The sequence below is a fragment of the Sylvia atricapilla genome, chromosome 5, assembly GCF_009819655.1.
Source record: "Sylvia atricapilla isolate bSylAtr1 chromosome 5, bSylAtr1.pri, whole genome shotgun sequence".
NCBI classification, from domain to species: domain Eukaryota; kingdom Metazoa; phylum Chordata; class Aves; order Passeriformes; family Sylviidae; genus Sylvia; species Sylvia atricapilla.
The window spans coordinates 23,860,916-23,880,711 of NC_089144.1; the positions used below are offsets into that span (position 1 = coordinate 23,860,916).

The 19,796-nt window shown below is 35.0% G+C and overlaps 1 protein-coding gene across 1 annotated transcript in view; it reads left to right on the forward strand.

Annotated features, from left to right (window-relative positions):
* The window catches only part of CTTNBP2 (cortactin binding protein 2), a 77,713-nt gene that overhangs the window by 30,583 nt on the left and 27,334 nt on the right, over positions 1-19,796 (forward strand). Inside the window, exons 4-6 of the mRNA XM_066318979.1 lie at positions 3,957-5,604; positions 11,983-12,186; positions 17,607-17,706. Of these exons, the coding sequence (XP_066175076.1) occupies positions 3,957-5,604; positions 11,983-12,186; positions 17,607-17,706 (1,952 nt within the window). The remainder of the gene's footprint in view (positions 1-3,956; positions 5,605-11,982; positions 12,187-17,606; positions 17,707-19,796) is intronic.

Below are 19,796 nucleotides of genomic sequence, written 5' to 3' on the forward strand. Positions count from 1 at the left end.
ACAGCTTTTTGGTGACAGTTTTACATTGATTTAAAAACCCCAAACCACAAACAGGCTGAGACAATTGACATAAAATTGATTTTTGTAATGATTGTTCTTTGGGAAAAAAAAACATGCATGTGAAAATGCTGGAAGTTACTGGAAATACATGCTTAAATTAAACCAGCAAACATTTTGTTGTTCCTTTAGCTTTGTTGTTTAGTTTAGTTTAAGCATCATTGCTCTGTTAAGACTTTAGGAAAACATATTTTTTAAGAAAAGGATATTACTAGACTTTATGTATGATAGATAAGTCTTCAAACAGTTTAATGTGGAGTGAACTATTACTGGTATGAACCTTGCACTTTTTTCTGAGAACTCTTAAGTATTACTTTTCTTTCTCATAAGCTTTTTTAGTAAATAGAAAAATAGGAAAGGGCAAGCAAGCTTACTTCTTGTGACTGAAAAAGGATATGGGGAGAAACCCTGACACATCTGCTGGGACCGTTGAATTGATTTCTTGTTTCAGTGCATGACCACAAGTCTCTTCTTGCACCTAAATTCTTCATCTGTCTCTGGCTTTTATTATATGGACAGATACATGCTAAGATGGGGTCACATATTACGAATATGTCTGTATATTAATATGTAAATTCAAATTTACAAATTCAGATCCTTTTTTTGTCTTTTTTACCAAAGTCTGTTTCTGTAAGTGTGTTTGTACAGGAAAGGATGCTTTTGTCTTTTGCTTCCTAGGAGAATACATGAGCCTTTTTTTCTTTAAATCCTAATTTTAAGGATGTGAAAACAAACTTCTTGTTTCAAAGTGAGCAGCTGTGTGCATGACTCTCTACTAAATTACATCTTCCTCTTCTGACCTCCATTAGAAATGCTAATGGACAAGACACTCTTAAATTCCTTGGGTTTGTGGCAACAGATGACTTATCTCTCATTCATCTACATTTGTTCACAAACCATTCATTCAGTGTTTTATCTTCCCTCCATTCCACATTTTCCTGTTGTTTTTCATCTCTCAAATTCTTCTGTTGAAGAGGGTAATGAAGGCGTTTTCATGGACTTCAAAAAATGTTCAAAAAGGTAGGGTGACACAGTGTAAGAAAAAAAATCAGCCTTGACAATTGTGAAATTTGTCAAGCCAGCTTCACCCTGTTCCTCCAAGAGTGATTCCTCCTTCTGTTAATGTGTGATGCCTCTATCTTTGTGTTTGGAATTGCTTCACTGTCTGACTCTAAATAATGAAATCTGTGTACAGCTGTGTTTATTTTCTCTAGATATTACTGAACTTTAAACAGATTCAGAGTGAACTCTTACTTTGGGGGGCACATAATATCTCTGAATATAATCACCTCAAAAGTATTCTGTGAATAAAATTTGTATGTGATCACAAAAACAAGGCATACAAATATACCAGTGTGTAGAAAAATCAAGGAGGTGCACAAAGGACTGTAAGTCATAGGGTTACCATACAAAAACATTTAATTTGCAGATGTCATCTGCTTTGTGTTAAGTCTCCATCCTCTCCCATCTCGTTGAGTGCTTTTCTTGGAGCTGCTGGGAAAGTTAATTTTGAGTTTTCCTGTGAACACAAAACAGATCATCAAAATGACAGTTCTTGATTTGTTGAGAGTTTGCAGAGGAGTTAGTATTGGGATGCATGCTCAAAGAAAGGCAAGCGTGGGTTGGATGGGGCCTGTTGGTGTAATTTATTCTAACCTTGTGCTTAAAGCAGATTATTATCATCATCAGTACATCTGGTCATCTGTGAATTTGTCTTGCTTAGTCATGAAAACTCCCAGGAATGGCAATACTGCATCTTTTCTGCTCTGGTGTCCTTGTGAAAAACTTTTTTCTGAGACTGAGCCTCTCAAACAGCAAGGGTTTGGTTTTTTTTTCTGTAACCTTTTATTTTGGAGACCCACCTGCCATTACCAAGATGAATTTGACTCTTGTCATCTCTATAAGGGCCCCTCAAAAGGATGTTGCTGTTAGATTACCTGTCTGTTTTTCACTAAACTATGCAAGCCAAGCTTCCTCAACATTTTCTTACAAGGCATGCTGTCTCTCACCTTTGAAGGACCTTTGCTGTTAATTGCTTGTGGGACACTATTTTTTTTCTTAGCAAACTTTTTTACCCCTTTTCAAATCCTCCTTGGACTTATTTCCAGGTGTTTATATTACAGATATCATACAGCGTAAGCATATAGAACATTTTGCAAAAATCATGTTCTAGTTAGTTCATAAACTCATAAATAATTGCAGCTAGTTCCAAATCTGTCATCTAAAGGAAAAAACACCATGTTAATATTCAGAGATTTTTCCTATTCAAGATGATGCAGCCAAAAGAAGAACAAGAGGGTAAGAGAGAAACATAGAAGACAATGTAAAATGAGAAAATAATGCTGCTTTTGTATATTCAAATCAAATAGAGGATTTACATTTAGATTAGGGAGTCTTCATTTAGATGCAATGCTTACAAATAAGGTATTATAGTAGTATGGTAAGCTGATTTCACGCCATTTATATATTAAAATCTGTTTGTAATTATTTGGAAGTAATATAATTTCACAACACTTAATCTATAGAACAAGAACCTCACCTGAAAACAAAATAGCAGAATAATAAAGTATAGAAAGTTTTGACAAAAATATTTTCACTATAATCTTTATACATCTCCAAGATTTAGAAATTGCATACATTTCTCATTATTTTTGTACCTGTTTTAGCAAAGAAAAGAAACAGTTGGATGCTTCACTTGTTCTGAAATTCTAGTGAGCCATGCAAATGCTGTCATATCCTTTGAAAACACATTGAAATCACTGAGGAAAAAAATAAGGGTTTTTTTTCACTTGTGAACTTTGATTGGGACCATTGCTAAGTACAGTGTCATTATCATATTTTGTTAATTTGATTTGCAGCTGTACTTCCATTAACAGAACTGAAGAGATGTTGCTGGTGATGCAGTTTGCTTAGCATTGACTGATAATGCCATACCTTATTTTTACCCTTCAGCCTAAACCATTCTATGAGTCTGTGATTCTGTTTTTAAGAGGGGGTGGGTGTGATTTTGTGAAAGGCATTCTACAAAGTGTCAACCTGGGGTAAAGCTCTTAAACCCCAGTGCAACCTCTATGCTGCTAAACAGGTTTTGAAGTATTTGAAACCAAGATGATGTTTAAATTGTAAGTATCATTTTTCGCAATGGTTTCTTCCTCATATAAAATGGTGTATTACCATATTTTTGTATGGCTTTTCTAGAAGAGGATCTGTGAATAAAAGCATAAACAGTAGGCAAAATGAATTAGAGGCAATGGCTATATGATTAAGGGGGAAAATTATTCTTATCCATTATCTACATTTTAGTAATAGTTCTTTGATTCTAGCTTATACATCACTGATGTCAATGAGACTTTTCACTGTTAGTAAATACAGGAAAATATTCGTGCCTGTGCCAAAGAGTTGTCTTACTAATAAATGTTAAAACAAGATACAGGATACCTGTTATGTTCATGATGGACCTAATCTCCTTCAGTTGGAGGAAGAGATAAAACCTAACCTCTTCATTTCTGTCCTCAAAGATTTTTTGCCAATCTCATCTCTTACTTATGTTTGCTTCCTTTACTGAGATGACTTTATGTTATGTCTTATGTCAAATATTTCGAGAACAGATAGGTCCATCATTTAAGAATCACAAGCATTTAACCTCTTTGGGGAGTCTCTGTGTTGTCAATGGAGGAAATTTAAAGAGTTTACTTCTTTTCTAAATTGCTTTACTGAAACGGCTCTCTCTTTCATTTAATTGTATAAGATTATATTCACTTGTGTTAGATATCACAAATCACCCTCCTGGGTTCATTTTAGTCATACTCTCAAAGATGAAAAGATCAGTGTCAGGTTAATACTAGGTTATGGTGAAATGAGAATTGTTAATGAGAATTATTTTCTCTGTTTTCCTATAGTTGGAAATGGAAAAATCTCAGTTACAGAGTCTTGAGCTGGAGCACAAAAAGCTATCTGCTCGCCTTGAAGAAGAACGTGGAAAGAATAAGCATGTAGTATTGATGCTAGTGAAAGAGTGTAAGCAGTTGTCTGGCAGAATTGTAGAAGAAGCCCAGAAACTGGAAGAAGTGATGTCAAAATTTGAAGAGGAAAAGAAAAAGGCTACTGAATTGGAGGAGTCTCTTGCAGCTGAGAAACAAAGGAGTACACAAATGGAAGCTCAAATGGAAAAGCAGCTGTCTGAGTTTGACACAGAGAGAGAGCAGTTGCGTGCCAAGCTTCACAAAGAGGAAACACACACCAGTGACCTCAGAGAAGAAAGAGATAAAATGATCAAAATGATTGAGCAATTAAAAAAGGAGAATGAAAGTAAAGCTAATCTTTCTCAGAAGAATAGCAATAGGAGTCTTGTTTCTGTTTCGGTTGAAACAGAAGAGCCGAGTTCAAGAACTGTTGCTTGTCAAACAGAGACTGTAATGATGGACAGTAGTGTAGAAAATGCTAAGAAGTTGCCTTTGACTGCCTCTAATAAGCCTTCTGCATTGAGCCCACTAGTGTCTGGAAATTCAAAAATGAATGTGTGTGCCAATGCAGCATTTGTGAAGCCTGTCATTGATAGGCAATCTTCATCTAGTGAACTTGTCCTTCCCACGACTCCCGTTCTTGCACAGAATCAAAACAGAATTGAAGAAAATGGACCAAGTACAGGCTCATCCCCTGATTTATCAAGTAGCACTTCCCCTTTTTCAAATAGTAATTCCCTTTGCACCCCTACTACACCAACTGCCACAGCTCAGAATTCCTCTCTATCTTCATCTGTACACAGTTTGCATTCGCCATCTGCCAACACTACTGGTCATCCAGGCCTAAATCCACGAGTCCAAGCAGCTAGATTTAGATTTCAGGCGAATACAAATGATCAAGACCAAAATGGAAACACAACCCAAAGCCCTCCCTCAAGGGATGTGTCCCCTACTAGTCGTGACAACCTTGTTGCCAAACAGGCAGCTCGGAATACTGTTACCCAAGCTCTTTCAAGATTTACAAGCCCTCAGAGTAGCACTCAGTCACGGCCAGGGACATCACATTCAGTGGATGGTGGCCCTTACACCCCAGTTGGTAGAATGACTTTAAAGACTCCAAGTGTATCAAGAATTGACAGAGGAAACCCTCCACCTATTCCTCCTAAAAAACCAGGGCTTTCACAAGCTCCTTCTCCACCACACCCGCAGCTTAAAGTCTTAATGGATAATAATCGATCCCCAAATACAAGTGCAAAAACTGACAAAACCGTGACCTCACCTCTTTCAAGTTCACAACAAGGAATCAGGGTAATTAATGAGGAAATTATTTCTAAGTCCTCACCTCAGCTGCCACCAAAACCTGCTATAGATTTATCTGTGGCACCTGCAGGCTGTGCCATACCAGCCATAGCCTCATCTCAGGTGGGTGCCTGGCCTTCCCACTTTCCTGGACTGAACCAACCTGCATGTTCAGAAAATTCCTTTGTCATTCCCACCACCATTGCCTGTAGCTCCTCCATAAACCCTGTTAGTGCTTCATCCTGTAGACCATGTGATTCAGACAGCCTCCTGGTAACAGCATCAGGTAAAGGGATTGATATGCTACAAACTGTCTCCCTCAAAAATAATGTTTTGGTTTTCTTATGTGTCTTGTTTGCTTTATTTATCTTGTAACTTTCTCTTTCATACTGTCTAAAAGCTAAAATTTTCGTTTATATTTTTTCCACATTTCAGGGGTATGGGAATTCTTTTGCTGATTTAGTAATGTTATAAATAAATTTGCTTCTTTAAGGAAGTCTCCATATTGAAGGCTTTTTTTAAAGATAAAAAGGACTAATGTTTAAAGTAACTGAGCTGCAGATTATTAAACAAATTTATTTAAATTGTTTTTAATTTCTTTTTGGTTAATGCTAATATTTTGGACTTCTGAATGCTTTCTCAGTCTGAAATGAGGTTTTGAACATTACCTCTTCAGAGGATCATCCATGGAATATGTATTTTGATGCTGTCTGAATCTTTTAAAGAATAAGGCATAGCTGGGGCTATGGTATTCTGCTATGGCAGTAGCACACCAAGACATGTAATTGCCTTTATAACAGTGCAGTTTCCTATATATCACTACATGACCATAGAATATGTTTCATTTTTATTGCTGTTTTTCCATAGTTCTTTTTTTGGTTTTAGGCTTTGTTAATACTCAAGTATGGCACCTCACAGGTTTACTTCGATAGATATAGGCACAAGTTGGAAAGTTACTGTTGGAAAGTTAAAATCTAACTTGATAATATTAGGTCTGGAGTCAATGTGTGTATCTGCTAATAATTTTGCATTTTGGTGAGGACTTACTGATGTATCTTGTGTGCCACCAGCTTCAGGAAATCTTCTTGATGGCATTAAAGTGAACAAAGACAACACTGATCTACTGATTCAGTGAATTGTAGATCTCCTATAAAGCTTTTTATCAACATATTTCCCTACTGAGATCAGTAGCACTAGAACATTGGGTAGAAGCTCCTCCTTAGCTTTATTTGCATTGCAGTGAAAAAAAAAGGAACACACAGTTACGGAACACTTTAGACCTTAATCAGCATTGAAGAATGTTTGAATTGTCACAGACTTGCAGCATTTAGTTCAGTTATGGTACTGCAACCCCTCATAACTCCAGTCTCTGCATCATCATCTGTAGGGCATAAAAAGCCTGCAGAGCTGATCTGCTTCCAACACATAACCAACCACTTTCTCTTGGTCACTGTACCACTAGCTAGTAACTGAGTTGAATTCAAGCACCAGTCCTGGGGAAGCCAGTCCAAAAACACTGTGTGGCAAAATTGAGCATGTATATATAGGAGATTCAGATTTCCTGTTATCAAGCAATTTTTATTCCCATTCCACTTAATTGAAGACTTTCTACATGTATCAGGAGTAACCTAGTCATCCTTTTAACATTTGGTTGTCACACCAGACTGTCAGAATTCTCTCTCCTTTCTGAAATTTGCCATAAAAGTATGAGCTCAGAAATCTTGTCCTTCTGTTTCTCTACTGCTCCTCAGAATCAACAGCATTAAGATTTGACAGCTTATTAGTTTGCTGGCTTTCATATGGATGTCCTGAATTTTCATCTTAAATTCGTATTCCAAGATGAGTCTGATTGCTGTGTCGGATAGATCATTTGTCTCCCAGTATTTAAAATATTTTCGAAATTTAATTTGCCTTCAAGTGGTATTAGGCTTCGTAACAGAATTTATAGATTTTTTTTTCTTTTTAAATAAGATTTTCTAAACATAGAAAAAATTACTGGAAAAGTCAGCTTCAAAGCAAATAGTTTTGTAAGCAAGACATTGTTCTTCCACAAATCCTATCAGCATCAATTAGGTGTATATAACAGCTAGTATTACATTAATTACCTGCTATTTGGTAATAATTTAAGATAGTTATTGATTATTCTTCAGAAGAATAAATCTCATACCTTAAAAAGGAGATTACAAGTACTTTTCTCCATAAGTACATGTATTGTTTTTGCTTTAGTTGGTGCGAGGTATCAACTTTTTTCTTAGGAAAACAATCATTCTTTTCAATCCGACTCTGTCCCTAAATATTTCATTGTGTTTCTTATGAAATGTGTCAACGTTCTCAGAGAAAATTTTCAAAGAGAGGACTTGGTGTCAAAAATTGTTCGTTTTTTTTTTTTTTTATTTTTTAAGATTGCTTTCTTTCTCTAACTCCCTTCACTTTTTTGAGGAGGCACGGGAATGTTTGTTGATTTAATTCCATCATAATCCCTGCCCTGAACATTTGACCGTAGTACTTTGTATGTGATACTGTTTTTTTGGGAATATTTGCAATTGCAGATAGGAAACATATCCTGTGATTTAAAGTTTGCTAAGAAAGATTGCTTGAACTCTACTTAGCTGTATGCTATTTTATTTTATTTTTTTATTTAGAGATGTTATTTTAGTATCTCCTTTACTGGCTACATACAGGCTCAAAGAACCTTAATAATTTTATCTGTAATATTCACATCCACATTCAGGAGGTTCTTTGTATTTTACCCAAAATAATGCTTATATTTTATTGCACTTATTCTTCAATCTCATTTTCTTTATGTTTTTAAGGGAATTTAATCTGTTTTGGCCAAATGCCCTAGAAACTGCAGAACTAAATAAATTTAGAGCAACGGATATTATGCAAGTATGGAAAACATTTCCTTCAAAATTTTATGCTAACAAAAAAACCTAGATTTTATAAATATATATGGAAATAGAAAGTAAACCAAATTAAGTAACACTGGTTTTGTTAAGATAATGTGGTCAGTAATACCTTAATTTGTGCCACTTATTCCCTTTTTTCAGTTTCTTTTTAAAATATTACTTTTTTTGAGGTGGGAAACATCTAACAAACTACAAATACTGCTAAAACCTCCTTCTCATATCTGCATTTTCATGTCCTCTAGGCATAGAATCAGTTAGTTTTATTAATGATTATATAAATATTTTATTTTACTTTTTTTCAGAAAATGTTTAGAGTTTCAATTTTACATTGAGTTAAAGTAGAGCATAGTTAAATCTTATTCGTATTTTTTAGAATAGTAAGTAGTGAGCTTCAGTGAGAATTTTTTCATATTTTTAACAACAGTGCCAAACAATTTTAACATACTAAAGGACATTGACAGAATCCTTCAGTTTTATATTTTTTGTTTGTCAATAAATTTATGCATCTTTCTTCTTAGTGTGGAGTCAGAAGAATTGTTAATAACCTTATCACTTAGGTGTTATATTTATTAATTGAGAAAGGGTTTCCTAGTTAGCTCAGCTTGCTTTAGGAATCTATCAACAGCCTGATTTTCAGTAAGGAAGTGTCTTGGTTCTAGGAAGAGGAACTATTTAAAGCAAACTTCAAATGGGAGCTCTGATCCTGTCACTTGTGCATTCTGCGAAATCATATAGTGTCTTCTTTTAGAGATGGGCTATTGTACCACATGTTGCTCTTTTCATCCCTGGTAGGAAGAGACGTGGACCTTCATCATTAATGTTAAACAGACCGCACATAGAGACGTTACAATGAACATTTATGGCCTGATTCAAAATCTGTGGCAGTGTTTTCATTAACTTCAGCAGCTTTTGAATCAGTGCCAAAATGCTTCTGCTCTGTTTGGATTTCTGCAGCTCAATGGCTGTAAGACTTCAAAATGGAAACAAATGTAGGCGTTTGGATTCTCATACCCCTGGGATTTCTGCTTTCACTTTCTTCTTACTTTTCTGCTTTCTATGTCACTCTTCAATGAAATATAGTTTTTTTATTTTGCTCATTTCTATAATGATGGACTTATTCTCTCTTTACAATTGGCTTTGAAGATAAAAGTGTGTGTGGCGGGGGGGATGCAGGACTGATCTAGGCTCTGAAATTAACCGTCTCACATTCTGAAGCTGATGCCAGAAGCTGTTTTTGTCTGTCCCTCTGCCCTTCATCACTGCATGCCCTACAAGCTTTCACAGATGCTTCACATTTCCTAACTGTTTGCATCTGTAATGGTGTCCCTTATTTATTGGTATCTTCTAATGTTGGTGCATTTTGTTGGATGGATTGAATTTTATTATACTGCTTGACATTGATAATAGAATGTAAATTTATGTTATTACTTATTTTTGTATCTTTATTATTAGAAGGTTTTCATTTAATGGTAACCTAGTATAATGAATTTCATCACTGAATTGCAACAACATGTTTTTATTTTCAAGGAGCTGAAATTAAAATTAAGATGTGACATTAAGAAACTCCTTTTGTTTTGGCATTTCTCTTTAGGATGCTCCAAGAACAAGCAAACAAACAAGCAAATAACCTACATCAAAAAATGCAATTATTTCAAAAGAAAAGGAAACCCAAAGTACTCTTCATATTACCAAAATTTCAGTGTTACTTGGATAAAGGATTTTAGTAACTGTAGTGCTGCCTTGGCAATATCCACTATCATTTAACTACCACAAGAAGACAGTAAAAACTACACAAGTACTATTATAAAAACATAAATATATGTATAGCAACAGCTGCAGCTCAGTTAGTTTCAAAGAATAACAAAAGGCTGGATAAATAAAACCACTTTCACAGTGAAAAAAATACTGTGTATTTCCTTTGTACCTTAGGGAATTTTGTAGAGTTAACTGTTCCCCAAATGCTGGAAGTTGAAGATAATATATTTTTTTGCCACTTAAAGGATACAGTTTTATACTTTGTGTATTGCTTACTGGTTGTTTTTTAGGAAACGTCAGAGACTCTCCAAATCATCTGATTAAAAGTATTGGAGAAATAAGTATTACTAAGAGTATTAACAGTCAGAAGGTAGCTTCAGAATTGAAGTTATAAGATGTATGGGGTTAATTTTACAATTTATGATTGGTTTAAATTTGGATTTATAAGGTAACTTCATAGCTGCAGTGATGACTTCTGAATACGAAAAAGTAAGTTTAGTATTAATCTAATAATATTGGGAAAATACTGAAAATACATTTCCTTTAGATACTTAACTAGTAAACTTAATTTAAATTGACAAATTTAGCTTACTTTAGAAGCAAACATGAAAATACTCCAAGCATTTTTTGTTGGGTTGTTTTTTGGTTTTATTTTAACTGGAATCAAACTATGCATTCTTCAGTGCTATTGCTCAGATGATGAATTCTTGTGTCAGTCTTGATGTTAATTAAAATGTATCGAGACCTTACAAGGTAACCTGTCTATTGTTTCTGTAGGCTTTTCTGTATTTCGTTTTCTTTTCCAAAATGTGGAGCAGATCATCCCAGCTTGGTACTGCTACTACCACATACTTTTTCTAGTTCAAAATGTTGGAAAGCACTTACCAGCTTGAATGGAACTGAAGCTAAATGCCCTGCAGCTCTTCTTCAGTCTCAGTCATTGGAAAACTGCATTAAAAGCTGCATTAACTTGCTTTGTATCAGATCTCAGCCTCATATAGCAGCCTATTTGTGGCCACAGAAGACAAAGTTATTTATTCAAGAGATAAATCTAATGTGTGTTTTTAAAGGTAGTAGTAAAAATATGAAAAAAAAAAAAACAAAAAAAAACCAAAACCCCAACCTTTCTCCTATTTTCTCTTGCAGTCTTTGATCAAGGAAGAATGCATAAAATATTCCATGCCTTATGCAGCAAACTTCATATTCTTAACAAAGTCCCTACTAAAGCTGATAAGTAGTCAACAGAACATTTAACCACAGCTCCTAAGCTTTTGGAGTTTTGGATTGAATATTCTTTGTTAATGTCTTGAGTGACTTGAAAGCTTTCATACATGAATTTTATATAACCTGTTATTCATTCTCATTGGAGCATTTTATTATATATTGTTTAAGTATCACTGAAGAAAAGGAACATTACCTTAATGGAGTGTTCGATAATAAATGTATTTTTCTGTATTATTTATGTAAATGATGTCTACATGTTTTTTCAAACTTATTGAAAGGCACCTGAAGTCATTAAGGGTTCTTGGTGCAATTTATCTTTGTAACTACACATGAGTTCTATAAATACTAAGTATATAAATGCTAAAATCTGCACTAAGGAGAATAAAATTACATATGAAATAAGTAATTTGTTTTGAAAACTTTTCTGTAGATCCTTTAAAAAAATCTTCGCAGCATGTTGCAAATAAATTAAAACTTCTCTAAAACTTCTTTTGGTTTTGATAATATCAGCTTTTTGAGACATCCAGATGCTACTACAGTTCACAAGTTTCAATTGACCTTTTGTAGTGAAGTCCTGTTCATTTGTATTAACAAGGGTCACCCCTGAATGCAGTTTTTATTCTTCAGAATACCTTCTAATGTGTAGACAAAGCTCCGTCACAAAACTTTTGCTAAACTAACAAATGCAGTCATTTTGAAGATACTCTTTAGTACTTAAAAGAACACAGAAAATGCTTTATTTACGTGTCTCTAACTTCTGTTGCTTTAACTCACAGGCTGGTCTTCCTCCCTAACCCCTTTGTTAACAAGTGGTGGTCCTGTCCCCCTGGGTGGCAGGCCCACCCTTCTTCACCAAGCTGCTGCCCAGGGAAATGTCACTTTATTATCAATGCTGCTTAATGAAGAAGGACTGGACATTAATTACTCTTGTGAAGATGGATATTCTGCCTTGTATTCTGCTGCGACGAATGGACATACAGGTAAATGATACTAAAATCTGGGATGGCATAAGTTATTAATATTCAATTAGGTCAAATGCATTCCTCCTAAAAATGCGAAATTGAAAGTGAGACATATAGATAATATGACCAAAGTCGTGGTATAGAATATATATAAGCAGTGCTTCTTGAAGCAGAATTTTGGAACTCAGAAGGCATTTGAAACACAAAAAATTGGTAGCATCCTGCAGGAACATCCATTCTAATTCTCCACTCTCTTCGTGTAAAAAGCTACTAGATTATCACCCCATGTTCTGTGAAAAACTGAAGATCTTTTGTAGCAATAAGAGCTTGAAAGAAAGAACTGTCCTCTACATGGAGTAAGCAGCAAATAGGTGGTCATCAGGGTTTTGATCTTCTACAGCAGCAGTGAAAATGATGGAAGACAGTGTCAGAATAGTGAGTTATTTGGGAAATAAATTGAACTGTCTTTACTTTTGAACTAAATGAAATAGCCTTCACTTGTTACTTATGCTCTACTGAGAAAATTAAAAGGTTTTTTTTTCTTTCCCCGTGACCCAAACCCTCCTCTTTATTGAGGAAGTAGCATTTCTGAGCCTTTCAACAGTCAGTCTTCATATTTTATTAATATATTTATGAAATGCAGCAAGTATGTTACTAACAGATACTAATTTCATGGATACAAACTCATAGCAATAATTTCCAGACTTTTAACACAAGGCTCTCAAAGAGCATTTTGTTTTAATAATCCAGTGCACATTACTTATAGCTTTTTCTACCTACATAAAAACATTCAGATTCTTATATTGCAAGCAGTATTATTGTGCTGTTCTGGACACTAAAGATGAAATCCAGCAATACCAATGGCAAATATTCCATTAATTTTTAGTAAAGTCAAAATTTTATTTCAGAGTAGAAGGTGGAATGTAGTCCCATAAAGACACTGCTTTCAGGAGTACTTTGCGGTTTTATTTAGTAAAATATTTATTAGTGACACAATTACAAACCCCTGATCCAGTGTTCCAGATAGTAAATAGAGAGAATATTTCATAATTCTTTTCAGGTATTTTAAAAAAAAAACTAAAGTTAGGATACAAAATCTGCAGCTAGGCAGATAGTGTACATTTTTCTGACATGTTCAGACTTAATTTCGCTACCAAGCATAGGGTAGGAAAAATTTTCATTTTGCTCAAAATGGTCTATTTTGCCTTTGCTTCCTAGGTGCTATGGGGTATTTTTGTAGAAACATCTGGGACTTTTCACCGGAGTGTCTTTCCTGTTGCCAAGACCTTTAAAATAGTAGAAAAGTACTTTTTTTTCCCCTTTGGTCATTTTTTTCTTTTTTCAGCTTCTTGTCTGCAGTATTAAGAATCCAAACTAATTATATTGTGTAGATTTATTATTCTCCCCTCACTGAATAGATGTTTGACATATTCTTCTAGGCTTGCATCCAGTTATCATTGCTAATATTTGAGGGAGACCATAGTTGACCCAATTCTTGGTTATTCATCTTTTATTTTAAAATTGTTTCAAAGCAAATGATTTTCAGTTACCATTACTGAGCAGCTCATACTGACAGCAAAGGCAATTTGGTTCCTCATTTTATTGTCAAAATTTCAAATAAGCAAGACATTTGACAGAATTGTGAGAACACAGGAACAAAAATAGACAAATGCATATGCACCCTGTAATTGTTTAGTATGTTTTATTTTTTGAGATAAAGACTGTATTACAGAGGTTATAGTGTTGCTCTTCTATTTATAGTTGACAGGATGTGAAAAACACTTTATTGTACAAATCATCACATTTCAGCAACTAAATGGATTTTATGAACTCTGAATGAGAGACTCACATAGCAGCAGTGTTGATGTCTCCTTAATAAATGATATGAAAATTGAAAGTGTTAGATTTATAAAATTTTTGGAAAAAAATGTTTGTTCTTTATTTTATAATCCTTTCCCTTACATGTAGTTTGTTCTCAGGTGAATGGATATATGTAGCAATTTAAGGTGGAGATTTTAAAACAATTTACTTAAATTATGTAGGCTTAAGAAAGGATGTATAGAAATAAATTATTTTTAAAGTCCTTTCTAATACTTCTTCTTAACTAGCCAGGTGGAAAGAAATGATACTGGTGTCATTTTAAGGATAAAATAATTTATTGTTCAAATTTTTCAATGTGTTGTCAATGGTAAGTTTCTGTTGGGGTTTTTTTTCCCCATAGAATCATACACTCATTTAGATTGGAAAAGACCCTTAAGATCATTCAGTCCAACCATAAGACTTAACAGCAGCCTATATTGGTAGGTGATCACACCATGATTTAATTTATTGAGAATATTTTTAAAGTGGAGTTAGTAACTAAATGGATTTTGAGATTTCAAAGTCAACTAACCAGATTTTCCTGTTCCTCCTGGAGAAGATTTTGCCAGAAGAAAAGAGTAACTTTAGAATTGATAAAGCAAGCAGAATGAGTACCTCACTTCAGAAACACCATGTTTCGGAGATTCTGGGAAGAGTGGAAAGTGAATGATGCCCACACATTTTCAGTGAAGAAACACAGTACTTGAGAGCTGTAGATAAGTAGAGAGTGGTAGAGCACATTGTAACCAGCATGGTGGCAGCAGCTGTTGTATGCTCTCACTCCATTCTGTAGAAAAAAAATTGAGTTACACAAGAAAAGAGTACTGAAATCTTCTGTCCTGATCCATCCTAATTTCAAAATGTGTGGCATTCCTGTAGAAACAGTTCCTGTAGAAACTGTAGAAACAGTTGCCTTTTGAGAGCTGCAGCTGAGGGTTTTTCCAGAACATGAAGTTAATACCAGATGCTTTGTTTCCAACACACACTGTCCCTAATTCTGTAGGTCAGAGAGAGAGAAATTCACGCTAAAAATATACACTTCCTTTGTATTTGAATGGACATGAGGAAACTGTTAATGTCATGATTTAACCACTAGATTGGGATAGCTGAACAGATTGTCTTGTCAAGCTGTCTTGGTTGTACCATTAGCAAATAAGGAACCACTTCAGGTCTATTGCGTGGTTAATAACGGCAGTTCTATTAGCTAATAGATATGCACAGCTGTATGATGTTGCAAATTGTGACCATTCTCTGCCACAAAGAGGTGGAGAAGGACAGAAGGAAACTGTAAGAATTCCTGAATCTGAGAAATGTGGAAAAAGTAATATCCTTTGGACTCAGCTATGCACTAATCATATGCATTTATGGTGTAATTGATTCTCTTCTATTCTGAGTATTTGGAGGCTGTGGCACCCTGATTGATAGGAAAAAACTGGAATGATGTGGGAAGTAGAAAGGAGTGAGGTGCAGAGACATACAGCTACAATGGAGTCAGCTTTATCGAGCCACCGGATGTATCTGCATGATGTTTGCCAACACTCTGGAAGGATTAACTACCCAGCTGTGGTGGAGAGCAGTAAAATCTCCAGGTGTTTGTCTTAATTTGCTTCCATGTTTTGCTTTTGCTATGACCAAAACTTTTAACTTAGTGGCACCAATGTCTGTCTAGTGCCTGCCCTCCCACCCAGTACTCCCCACTGCTGACTACTTCAGCAGACCAGAGTGAACTGCAGTGAATTAGCCTGGGCTGACCCAAATTACCCTTCTCCAAATCCCAGTAAAAAGTCCATCCAGAAGACCCAGGCTTCTTGGAGATAATTGCTACTTCAGTTGACCTGCCACCAGAACAGGTCATGTAGAGCTTACTAGCTCACATGTTCTGCCTTATGCAAGTAGCTGTATTTCCTCATGGTCACACTTATCCCTGAGAATAAAAAGCTGTTTTCAGAAGCAGTATTTTCACAGAGATAAGCTTCATCAGAAACAGTATTTTTACAGTCATAACCTACCACCTGAATGGTCTGCCACTCAGTAAGTGAATTAACCATGCCTTTTTAGACAGGTAGTTTTGTTCTGTGTGTTCATGGCTTTTGCATGGCTAACATATGCTTTATGAACAAACAGCAGAGTATTCTAACTAAATACTTGAAACTTCTAGATGAAAATTTTTTCAACATCTCTCATAAACTTTCGAAGTGTTTTAGAGTGTCAAGCAAGGATCTGTATTTTCAAGTTACTCTTTTAATACAGTGATTGACAATGGAAAGAAGAAAAAAAAAAGATAGGTCATTCTTAGCAGGGCATTTATGTTAAAAAGTGAAAGAAAATATAGATATGTTTTAAGTGGTACTGTCCTGTAATTGGAAGGACTTGGTAAGTTAGTTAACAAAGAGCTTCTTTATGACTTAAAAATAATTGCAGGTCAAGTCCTGGTAATTTACCATGACAACCAACTTTACAACAACAAAAAATAATTTCACATCAGATTATTTACTTCAAAACTAAAGAATCGTAATTTACAAAATAGTGACTTAGAGTGTTTTAAAATCTTGTTTCTTAATGTTAAATTATTTATTCAGTCAACCCCACAACATTTGTATTAGTATTTGAAAAAAATTGTAACAGGAGTAAATACTGAAGAATGCTTTAGACTGGTCAGATTTCTAAGCAGTTCTTAATACATTTTTCTGATATCCAGGTAGTTCTTAATATATGTTTGGCTCTGATATCTAGAGTTAAACTTCACTAACAAAACTTGCTTCAGGATTTACTGAGTGCTGGAACAGCATGCATTAAGCTTGCTCAGAAATCAGGTCAGGAGTTTGTAATTGGTGTTGTAGCTGAGCTTATTTTCCAAGTAGTAGTTTCAGTTACAAAAGATTTGTTTTATTTTGGTCTGGAGCCAATTTCAAGAATGAGGAACAGATCAACTGTTTTCTTCAAAGTTAATTGCATCAAATGATATTCCAATTTGTGGATGAAAAGCAGTCTAATTACTATGTAATTAATTATCTTAAATTAGCTGTAGGGATGATGGAATCAGGCCACTATTTTTAGCATGTGTTTTTGGAAGCATATGAATGGAAATGGTTTGGGGAGGTTTGAGTTTGTCAGCTTATTTTATTTGTCATTGCAATCACAACTCAAAGTGTCCTAAAATAAGACTGACCGGTGTGTTGCTTGAGGTCTGTGTGGCTTGTGAACATCTCCCCTGTGGCTGTCATATTTGTCATGACTGCCAGTAGGCAGTGATGCCTTTAGGGACTCCTGGATAAGTCAGACCCTTCACTTGGGAAGTAAAATAGCTAATACTGTGGGAGTTGCCTGCAGTGGGCGTGTGTTTGAACCCCAGCAGAACCCTACCCAAGCCCTTTTTGCAAAAGGGTGGTGATGCCCCTGGGAGGCAATTCTCATCTCTCTCCTGCAAACTTCTTCCTGAGCTTTCATTTCATTCCTCTGAGGTGTGATGTGTAGTCCAAAAGACTGGCTGATTGTTGCCCCTCGAGCAGACTTCAGCCTCTGGTAGTTTTAGCCACTTGATCTTGTTGACTCATTCTATGGTTTTGCTCCATTTATAGATTGTGTGAGATTGCTGCTGGCTGCAGAAGCACAAGTTGACGCTGCTGATAAAAATGGCTTTACACCCTTGTGTTCAGCAGTTGTTCAGGGACATGTCAAGTAAGTGAAACCTTTAAGATTTTGCCTGTCAACCGTTACACAATTTAATGTTCTCTTTACGTTATATATGTCTTCATTACATTACTGTTGCATTCTTATGTATAAATGTATTTATCTATAATTTATTGAATGCATCTACTCAAATTCAGATTCTTTTGGCATTCTGATTTTAATATTTTCTATTTTTTTTTTTCCAATTTCAGCTCTTAAAGTTGCTGAGCATGTATTCTTAGCAATACACTGTGGTACTGGTCTACATGGGCATCATATCTCTGAATTTTTTAATTTTCATTGAGCTATCAGTCATAGTATAGGATTAACAGAGAAAGGCAGAAGGAAATTATTTTTGCACTGATTTTTTTCAAGCATAAAAAACTACAAATACCATCTTCAGAGGCAGAAGACCATCTAAGTTTTCTCCTGAGTGATAAAACAAGGGTTTTTTAAGGTTTAAGTTTTTTTCTATCAGTAACTTTGAGAAACAGAAAATTATGAACAAGTCAAAAAATATTACTGACAACATTCTTCAAAATGTCATTAGAATAATTTATGTCATAGAATCATAGGAAATAGATCTGGAAGTTGGAAGCAAATACTAAATAACCATTTCCAGAGCATCCTTTTCCAGAGAAAATTACTTTACAAATTCAAAAGGCTTTAAACAGAGCTACTAAGTATTCTTATTACAGAATTTAACTTAGTTTTCCATATATTTGCTCTTTTTCTATCTTTCTGATTATTTTCATGTTTATATTTTGTTATTTTTAAGGATTCTACTCTGATGCAGTAACACATAGGAATCAGCCTTTGAGTGTTATACTGTGATAGACCCTAACTTAACAGTGAGGAAGAGTGGCATCTCTCTTCTTCTCACAGTCTTCCATAAGTGTATACGAGTCTTCAAAAACTTTGCCACTTCTCAGAGATTTCTAGTTCATCAACCAATGGTCATTTTTTACTGGAACTCTTACTCCAGAGGTACCAGATGCCCACTAGGTGTTTTGAGCACAGAAATATGTGTCTAGTTAAGTGTTTCAGTGTTTTGTATAAAATCTGTAAAAAATATGTGTGACTTGACAAGACAAACCCAAAATACACTCTCCATAGTCTCTCACTAAAATAGATAACACTTTGTTTAAATAGGAAGCTGTTTATTTCCCTGACTTAGCCTTACAACACTTTGCTATGTATCATCTGCTGTGCTGTGATATTGCAGGCTTTATATTCTTTTTGCCTTAAAGTTACTTCTGTAATATGATACCCCTAAACACATTTTTTTACTTTTTTAGATACTGAACATGAACTGAATTGTAAAATTGGGCATGAAATGACAGGGCTAGCCAAAAATGTCAGAGACTACAAATGGTTCAGGCTGTTTGATTTGTTGGTTGCTTCAAAGTTCAGGCACAGAAAAAAATCTGTAAGAGGTAGAATTTGAGGCAACAGTATTGTCTGTCTCCTAATGTGGGGTTAATGACAGCACTAAACTGCTCTCAGTTGCACAGTAGGTGTCTGTCACAGACTTGCTAACAAGTCGCTTGTGACATCTTCATTAACCTTGTTCCTGAGCCAAGACAATACTGTTGTTCTAACCCTAGTTATGTAGTCAGAAAAAAAATTTCTAGTTTTTTGAGACTGGTCCAGTAATATCACCAGATGAGAAAATGGTTTTAGGGGAAAATTCCAGAATCGTTTCCCGTGTAGTCCAGGCCAGGATGACTTTCCCTGAACTTGAGGTGGAAAGTCAATGTAGCTTCTTGAGATTCACCAAATACAATGTAAAGTGTCAAACCAGATATTTCTAACCTAAAAGACTTAAAACTCAATCTTGAATTGCTGTATGGAAGTGTCTTCTTGTGAGCCCTTCTTAAGATGACTTTTGTGACTGTATGGTTAGGATGTATGCCTAACATCTGTAAAAGCAGAATATTTTTTTTTTCTGCTCAGTTGAGCATTTTTGGAAAGCATAGATAAGTAATCCATATCAATGCTATCTGTTTTACTCTTCTGTAAAATTGTGAATTTTACCTTGAACTTAACTGATTTTCTGACTGGATAAAAGCATACCAAAACAATTTTCTTAAATACTT